The following is a 9,144-nucleotide window of genomic DNA, read 5'->3' as shown; positions in this document are numbered from 1 at the left end:
GGCTGCAGTCCATGGGGTCTCAAAGAGTCAGACATGACTGAGTGATTTCACTTTCACTTTTCACTTTCATACATTGGAGAAGGCAATGGCAACCCACTCCAGTGTTCTTGCCTGGAGAATCCCAGGGATGGGGGAGCCTGGTGGGCTGCTGTCTATGGGGTCGCACAGAGTCAGACATGACTGAAGCGACTTAGCAGCAGCAGCAGCATATCATTGTATATAACTCAAATGTTCAAAAATATATTATCATATATTCTATTGTAGTGTTTTAGTATGCAGCTTTGTTTAATTTTAGAATTCAATATTATTCTTTTCTGTTGTAGCAGGCAATTTAAAAAAAATTTTCCTGTTAAAAATGAAAAAAATCTCTGCTACTTTTTGAGAATGAGGCCAATTATATTTTTTCATTTTCCTTAGAAGAAAATGTATACTTCCTGTTGTTGAGGTTGAATTACATAACTATTTATTTAATAATGACATACAAGAAGCTTTTAGGGCAAAAAGGAATAACCAACTGAGAAAAATTTTCTCTAGGCTATGATTAGATTTTTCTTATTCACATTTTGTATATAGGATATGTATGACAATAGCACAAAGAAATGAAGAGTGAAATATGAATCAAGATCTCTTTTTGATGTTTACTGGCTTATGTTTTTATTTTGTTTAGGACTTAATATTTTAAGAAGGCTTAAAAAAAAAAAAGTCTGCTATAATTCCCAGTTTTACCATTAATGACTGTTTAGTAAATAAAGACAATGACTAAAATTTTTCAAGTAAAAAATTTCACCAGTCTTGCTGCCTGAGTAATTTTTAATATCTTTTTCTTGGTTTAATTAAATTATTTGACATCAGACATTTAAAATATATTATGCTTTAAGAAGGGCTTCCCTGGTGGCTCAGACGGTAAAGAAACTATCTGTAATGTGGGAGACCTGGGTTTGATTCCTGGTTTGGGAAAATCCCCTGGAGGAGGGCATGGCAACCCACTCCAGTGTTCTTGCCTGGAGAATCCCCATGAACAGAGCACCTGGCGGGCTATAGTCCATGGGGTCACAAAAAGTCAGACACAACTGAATAACTAAGCACAGCACAGAGAAAAGTTTAGCAATTTTAAAACAGAAAGAATAATCTTATATTTTAAATGTAAGTTTATTTTCTCCTCTGCTATTCTGAGGTAGAATTATTTTCCATTAAATACATATTTTATCACAGAATGTATTTAGAATTTGAATAACTTAAAATGCATATGATGCAATTTACTTCTTCCTGTTTTTCTTATTACCATGAAATTGAAAATTTTACTTCATGAAAGGAGAGATACTTTATACATTTTGTACAGTCTGCATTTCACAACTGCTCTCATAAATTGATCAAACATGAATTGCCTTTAAGTTATCTCCTGTTCTTAGCATGAATACTATAAATACATTAAAACAATGAATTCTCATATTAAATATGCAGACGGCTTGTAAGACCTTGATAGAAGACAATTTGGGGTTCCCTGATAGCTCAGTTGGTAAAGAATCCACCTGCAATGCAGGAGACCCTGGTTCAATCCCTGGGTTGGAAAGATCCCATGGAGAAGGGAAAGGCTACCGACTCCAGTATTCTGGCCTGGAGAATTCTATGGACTTATTGTCAACATGGTTGTGAAAAGTCAGACACAACTGAGTGATTTCACTAGACTATTGATGGAAAGAGTTGCCTTTGTCTCAACTGATTAATATTCAGGCTAATCCTGCTTTGTATGTTTATACCAAGCTCCCTTGAGAACCTTGGTACCTTTCTGTGACCAGTGTTAGGGAAGTGCAGCTGCTTCTTATTGAAACAAAGTCAATTACAAAGTTTCATGGTATACAGCCTATGATTTTTAGAGTAAAAATATAATTTGTTAGTTTTAAATATTTTATGCTCAGGAGGCCTTAAAAATACTACAGGAAAGATTACAATTACTAGGAACTTCATTATTTGATACATATCTTTGGGAAAATAAACATTGATCCAAAGTTTCAAATAATAAAATAATCGGTTGGGAGAAAGTTTGTCACATCCTTTTGGGAAAGCCTGCTTATAAGCCTTTAGAGGATAGACCCTCATGATTTAAGCTTTTCATATTTTCTTGCCAACATACTTAGTATTACATGCTTTATTTGACAGTGCTTCAATTCCCCATTTTATATCCTGAATTGTTTCCTAAAAGACTATTGTTGCTCTTGCTGCTTTTCCTCAAGAGCTTAGAGGAAAAGCTTAAACGCCCTAGTAACACATTTGGAATATGCAGGATAAGAACAGATTATATCATTGCTAACCTCTGTGCCCAATGTCTCTATACTGCTTGTTTTTTTTTCTGTTCATACAGTAGTAAAATCTTTCCCCATGATCTTCTAACTAGTATAAGTTGATGCCCTCCAGTTTCAGTCTCCTGAAAAGTTATACCTACGAGGAAATCGACTCAGCTTTAAAGTTTGCAGGTTAGAAGGTTGAGGGTAATGGCAAAATTTAAAAAGCAACATGAATAACCAACTAATCCTCCAGGATCTAAAAAGCAAACCAATAAATCGCTAAGATTCAAATGAAACAATTTCATCTTCAGACAACCATTTAGAAACCTTCAAAACAGAGCCCCAAACTGCAATCAGCTTCTAGACCATGTTGTGAACTTGTCAAAGCCCAGTTTCAGTGCATTCTCATTGCCAGTGCTTCACAGCCCCCTTTCCCCAGCCCACTGTTCACACACTAATCCCCAGTTGTCCAGAACTTTCCATGTGATATCCACCTCATTCTTTTTCTTTTTGGCCCAGTGCCATGAGCTAATGTTTCCAGAATTTATCACATCAGGATTTATCAGGTCCGTGTTTTGTTCTCTCAGGATCTTTTCATGATAAATTAGCAAGTCGTACTGGGAAATTCATCTACATTGAGCTGTAAAGGGAAAGCAATTTCATTATGTCCTATGGCTAGGAGATCAAATATTTGTAGTTTAAAGGGTATTATGAGATTCACAATACCTTAAACCAGTAGTCTTCAAATATTTATCTTTTAAAAATTAGCATCATCTAGTGATCAAACTGTGTTTTCAAATAAAATTTTCTATAAAATAGGTACAAGTGAAAACACTCCCATTCAAGTAGGGAATAGGACAGGGATACTGCATTTTCCCCTCCTCCCTTCTCTCTGAGTGGCCTCAGAGCATCTCTGAGGAATTTCTGCAGTTCCACAAACACAGCCTGCAAATGATCCCATTAATGCAGGGGGATAACTGCTTGTAAGAATGTCAGGCACATGTCTAGCACTTTGAAATCAGTGGTTTTTAACAGGGCTGATTCTGCTCGCCATGGGGACTTTGGGAAATATCTGAACACAGTTGTCATATCTGGGAGAGGAAGGAAGCAGGTGCTACTGGCATCTAGTGGGCAGCGAACAGGATGTTGTTAAACATCCTACAATGTTCCAGCCTAAAATGTCACCACAGTACTGAGATTGAGAACGCCTGCTCATAGAGAGTAGGGCACCAGAAGCTGCTGGGAGTTGGGGGAGGAAACGGGGACTGTGGGGAAAGAGGGAAGACTCCAGTCCCTGGAATCAGAGACTTAACTAGACAGCAACTTGGGCTTGCTCAGGGTTGGGGAAGGTAGAGAAGGCAGAAGCTTTGCAAAATTGTGGGATTTAAAACTTGGTTATATTTTCAGGGTAACTTGCATTTGACAGCAGCTAGATCCAAACAAAAAGGCTTAGCACTTAGCTAGCAAAGATATTAAATAGAAATTTACTATGTGACTAATAACCACCATCAGTTGCCTCATGAACTCCAAAGTTGAGGGCTTCCTGCCTGTGGTGCGGGAGGAACTGGCTGCGTCTGGAGGTGACCCTGGTCCACTCAGTCTCCAGGGAGCAGAGCTGAGCCAGGTGCATGAACAGGGCTTCCTGGGGTCCAGCGCCCACCACCTGTCTTCCTCCGGTGTAATGTCTACTGCATCCGCTCCTGAGCCGTGAGGATGGGAGAAGCTTCTCTCAGGGGAAAATCCCATCCTCCTTCAACCGTCCTGCGGAGAAACCAGGTGCCTCTGTGTCCCACATCCTCACACCAAGGAAAAGCTCTCTCATCTAGACGCCTCCCGCTGGGCCCCATCCTGACCTCTGACCCGGTCACTACCCCGAGTCGTTCCTCAAAAAGAGATCACTTAGAATACTTAAAAGATAAATAAAATATTTCATTACAAGTGTTAACCCGGTTAAGCGCTTTTGCTCGCTTCCCATCTCCTGAATAGGCTTCATTTAAAGGCCCCAGAGGCACCAAGTGACAGTTTTACGCGGGTCATCAGTTCGAAAGCTCTGGAGAGTCTAAGAGAAAACATACAGTAAGTCCCCCACCCCACCCCCGCCGTCATTATATAGAAAAGAGACAGAAAGGAAATCCTCCTCACCCGGGGGCCCCTTTTGTGTTGTTCCTGCCAACGCAGCAGCCCTCCCGCTATATAGAGCGCGCGCCAGCCCCACCGCACTGAACTCCATCCCCGCGTCCAGCAGCCATGGGGAAGGTGAGCCCCGCGCCGGCGGGAGGGGCCCGCAGCCCGGCTGGAGGCCAGGCCTCTGAGCCTCTCCTTCCCTTCCTTGCAGATCACCTTCTACGAGGACCGGGGCTTCCAGGGCCGCCACTATGAGTGCAGCAGCGACCACTCCAACCTGCAGCCTTACTTCAGCCGCTGCAACTCCATCCGCGTGGACAGTGGCTGCTGGATGATCTACGAGCAGCCCAACTTCCAGGGCCCCCAGTACTTCCTGCGGCGCGGTGACTACCCCGACTACCAGCAGTGGATGGGCCTCAACGACTCCATCCGCTCCTGCCGCCTCATCCCCCACGTGAGTCCGGTGCCCCTGGGCCTGCCGTGGCCTCGCGTCAGCCGTGGTCAGGCTGTAGGACGGTGGCCTTCCTTTGCTGGTCCTAACTGGATGCTCTTTTCCTTTTTAATATCTCTTAATTGAGAATGCAATGCTCTTAACTGAGATTGCATTTTCCTTTGCTAATATAAACTCACCTCTACTGGGGAAAAGTGGCATGGTATCTGTTCAGAGTGTCAGAACACTCTGCCACAGGTGATGAACTCCTCACACTCAGGTGGTACTTAGGCTAGTCCCTGGGCTATTTCTCTCTTTCCTCAACTGTAAAATGGGGCTACTAGGGCGGCTAATTCATAGAGCTGTGATGAGGTGGGAAGGAGATTGCCTGTCACCTGGCAAGCCACCCTTCCCCCTACAGATATTGACTACTTTGAACATCCAGGGTCTCTCAAGTCCTGCTTTTTGATTCAGCAAAACCACTAACCAGCAATGTGATTCCAGTAGCCCCTGCAAAGCCATTGCTATCCAAATAAAGCCCAAACAGCCTGGAATTCCACAGTTAGGGATGCTGTAATGTGACTGTGACCAAGTCCTGTGGAAAATGTACCGCTTTGAGTAAGTTTGAAAGCCCCTCAGAGGGTTTAATGCCTTGATAGGACCCAGACTAGCATTAGGAGCCTGGAAATCTCAGCTTCCACCTTCCAGTGCTGACTCTTCTGATTACAGCCTGAAAGCTCTAATCATTAGTTTCTCATAAAAGAAGATAACATGGTGTGTTAGGCGGTTGTGAAGATCAGATTAGACAACGGACATGTGAACCCTTTGCAAACCATGGAAGATGCCTTATTAGCAGTTTTTATGCCTCAGAATGAATTGCTTATGAGAACCTTTGCTAAGGAGGGTTTTATGGTGGAAGAAGGAAAACTGAATATGTACATGCCAGGACGAAACAAGCAGATAAAAGCACAAGTGCTTAGAAGAGACAGACAAGATTCACCCAGGACTAACAGCCTCCCTTCCATTTTCCTAAAGGTCTAAAATCTATCCATCTAGGCAGGCCTCCTTCATGATTTTTAGCTTCTATTTTTATTAATAACCTAAAATATATTTTGACACATCACATGTTAGAGCTGAGAAATGAAACTTAACCGTTAACAATGGCTCTTGCTTTTCAGGACTTCAGAATAGCAGGACTCAAAGCAGAAAGGCAGGAATTAGATGTCTGGGCTTAATGGTCATCTTCTGTGCCTTACTTACGCTGGGGAAAGCAATTCTGCTTCGTCTCTCCCCAGCCTCTTCTAATGCTACTGAGATCCAAAATAATGCCTTTTGCAAGAGATATATTTGCTTTTTTATTTTAACATCTAATTATTTTATATCCTCTGAGGGGACTCCAGACCACCAGAAATCTATCAAGGAAAGAACAAAAAATTATATATAAAAATTGTTTCTTAAGAATGGTACTAAGTAGGTACTAAATGTGGTTCATGTAGGTTGTGGCCCTGGAAAACTCTAGGGAGAACCATGCATATCTTGATCTATGTGAATAGCACACCCTTCAGTTCTGCAGTTTGCAGTCTACCCAGTTGCACACGGTGGCTCTGGTGTTGCCTGTCTTTTAAACTTGTCATCTCTGATGTAAAAAAGACTTTGTAAATGCCCATTCCCCCAGGGGTGTGAGTGATTAGTGGCTAAGGACTAGGTTCTCTGACTTCTCCCATGTGCCGATTGCTGAACCCACAGACTGGTTCCCACCGGCTGAGGATCTATGAGCGAGAGGACTATCGAGGCCAGATGGTGGAGATCACAGAGGACTGCTCCTCACTCCACGACCGCTTCCACTTCAGTGAGATCCATTCCTTCAATGTGCTGGAGGGCTGGTGGGTCCTCTACGAGATGACCAACTACCGGGGGCGGCAGTACCTGCTGCGGCCGGGGGATTACAGGCGCTACCACGACTGGGGGGCTACAAATGCCCGAGTGGGCTCCTTGAGGAGGGCCGTGGATTTCTATTGAAATATTTTTACTCTACCCTTTTCTCCACATGAAAGTTAATAAAATATTTCCTGTGTGCTTGATGCAATAATGTGTCTCTCTCTTCCTTTCAAGCTCCTTGAAAGGGCTTAACAAAAATAAAGCTGGGAATAATACAGATTTTCTTATAAGTATCAGCGGGAAAGGTGATGTGGAGTTGCAGTAAAGAGGACAGGCTCAGGACAGAATGCCTGGTGCCACAACCACTAAAGAGCTTTAGTTGATCAACAAGTTGCTTAACATTTCTGTGCCTCAGTTTCCTAATTTGCAAAACTTGGTGTAATGATACTCTTCATTTCTTAAGTTTGTGGGGGTGGATTAAATAAGTTCTTCTTTTAAAATCCTTGACACATTTCAGCTTTGCATATAGTAGTTTTTAGGAAACTGTTCTGCAAGCTTGCTGGTGAAACATCTGGTCATCGTCTTAGTACTCTTTCCTTAGTAGAACTCCCTTTTGGAGACCGCATTAAGTAAGACAGCTAAGTGCAATTGTATCAGAGGGAGACAGAGTTAGATAGAGATAGATGTGTCTAACACCTCTTTGGTATGAATATATGTGATTACCAGAATAGTTTTATTAATATATGTGTATCCAGAGCACAAGGATAAGAACTAAGCGCTACCTAAGGAACAGCCCAACAGTCTCTTCCAAACCTTTTTCTACTTAGGTGGGAGACAAAGCATTCAGATAGTGTGCACTGATAAAAATAAGCACAGAGGGACAGAAGTAAAGGCACAAGGTACATGATCAGGAAAATAACTTGCAACCATGCAAAGCTCTTGAATCTACTATTGGCTAGGCTGATATTGTCCCCATACTTGGATTACCTCTTGCTCATGAATCAACATTTGATAATAATCATAGCACTAAGGAAGAAACAGGGGGACTAATCATTTAATTGAATTCAAAATTTCTTTGCAGGAAGATAAAGTTTATCAAATGTAATTTAAGTAGGTATTCTATTATTTATTGAATTTTCTTCAGTTGAAAATACTAGACTTCTTCATTTCAGATGTTGACACATAATTGAGAAAAAAAAAAAACAAATTACTTCCCAGCTTAGGGGTTTGACTTAATTTTGAAAATGGCAACCTCTTATTGAAATAAGTTCTTGGTGAGTTGAGTGGGCATGATTACCAAAGAGCTACTGCAAATCATTTTTAACTTGAAAATATCTAGCAGTTAAGAAATAAGTTGTTCCCAAAATGCTAAATATAGTAGTCAAATTATGTAACAGTTTACTTTCCTAACACACATGCACATTACAAGATATTTGAAGAAGCTCTAAGGACATTCAGATCTGTGCTAATACAGTAGTCATTATCATGTGACTCTATTTGGCTAGACTTCATTTGGCTAAGTCCAGATTTCAAAGACTTAGTAGGGACGTTAGAATGCAAAATATCTGAATATTTTTCCAATTCATTTAATGTTGAAATGATAATATTTTGGATATATTAGATTTAATAAAATCTGTTATTAAAGTTGATTTTACTTGTTTGATGTAACTGTTTCAGAAAAGTTACATTTATGCCTCTTACTATAACTCTGTTGATCAGACTTTCAGGCTAAGAAGATGAGTTGTAATTTGTTTTCAGATACAACTCAACCTGAAACTTGAGTTATATGAAAGCCTCACAGTTAGGAAATGGCAGAGAACATGGTTAAGCTTTACATAGTCATTGAATGTCCACTGCCTTATGAGGAGATACTCAATGAAATTATAATATCCACCTATCACTGATGCAGGGAGTGGGGGAGTGGGCCCTCATCTTGTCTTATCATAGGTTTGTTCCATTAACAACATTGAATTGAAGTTTCAGCAACAAATGAGAATGATCCTACCTTCTACAGATAAAAGTCCCCTCTTTCCTAAGCTAATTTTCCTTCCTTTCCCGCTCCCTGTCCAGGATGGCCCTTCAATTATAGCATTTTCATTCTGGAAGCTGCCATGTTTGCCTCCCTGAAGTTTTTCAAACACTGTTGACAATGTTATAGATTTTATAAAGAGCTTGAAAAATAACTGGCTAAAAATAATCATCTTTGACACTTTAACTACTCTGGCCAAATCAATACATTGTGGAGCAAGATCACATGCTACTATTTAGGAGAACAACCAGTTTTTTAAGAGTTATAATGATGAGAAAAAGACAGCCAACTGCTAAAGAGATTTTTAAAAATGGTAAGTACATGGAAGGTGAGAAAGAATAGTTGAACATTCCAGAAGCTACATCATCCAGTACTGGAATATCAAGAGGAATTAGAGCTGA

The 9,144-nt window shown here is 40.9% G+C and overlaps 1 protein-coding gene across 2 annotated transcripts; it reads left to right on the top strand.

The window, feature by feature from the left end:
• Window positions 1-3,795: 3,795 nt before the first annotated feature.
• On the top strand, window positions 3,796-6,922 carry LOC147377930 (gamma-crystallin F). 2 transcript variants are annotated; one of them, XM_086366482.1, is made up of 3 exons: window positions 3,796-3,906; window positions 4,618-4,860; window positions 6,583-6,919. In XM_086366482.1, exons 1-3 carry the CDS (start codon window positions 3,802-3,804, stop codon window positions 6,853-6,855), a joined length of 621 nt encoding a protein of 206 aa, XP_086222608.1. In that variant the 5' UTR covers window positions 3,796-3,801; the 3' UTR covers window positions 6,856-6,919. The 2 variants fall into 2 exon arrangements, with proteins under 2 accessions (XP_086222608.1, XP_086222602.1); XM_086366476.1 differs by lacking the exon at window positions 3,796-3,906 and adding an exon at window positions 4,298-4,538 and having other exon boundaries at window positions 6,583-6,922.
• The last annotated feature ends 2,222 nt before the right edge of the window (window positions 6,923-9,144 follow it).

This window comes from Bos grunniens, chromosome 2 (assembly GCF_055505025.1).
Source record: "Bos grunniens cultivar Pamir isolate PY7600 chromosome 2, Bosgru_T2T1.0, whole genome shotgun sequence".
NCBI lineage: Eukaryota > Metazoa > Chordata > Mammalia > Artiodactyla > Bovidae > Bos > Bos grunniens.
The sequence above is the reverse complement of the archived record's forward strand: the minus strand, read 5'-3'. Positions and strand labels throughout refer to the sequence as shown.

Coding starts and splice junctions, on each gene's coding strand:
- LOC147377930 (XM_086366482.1), top strand. CDS start 3,802: ATGAACTCCAAAGTTGAGGGCTTCCTGCCTGTGGTGCGGGAGGAACTG. Junction 3,907..4,617: donor AGGGAGCAGAGCTGAGCCAG/GTGCATGAACAG, acceptor CCTTCCTTGCAG/ATCACCTTCTACGAGGACCG. Junction 4,861..6,582: donor CCTGCCGCCTCATCCCCCAC/GTGAGTCCGGTG, acceptor CTGAACCCACAG/ACTGGTTCCCACCGGCTGAG.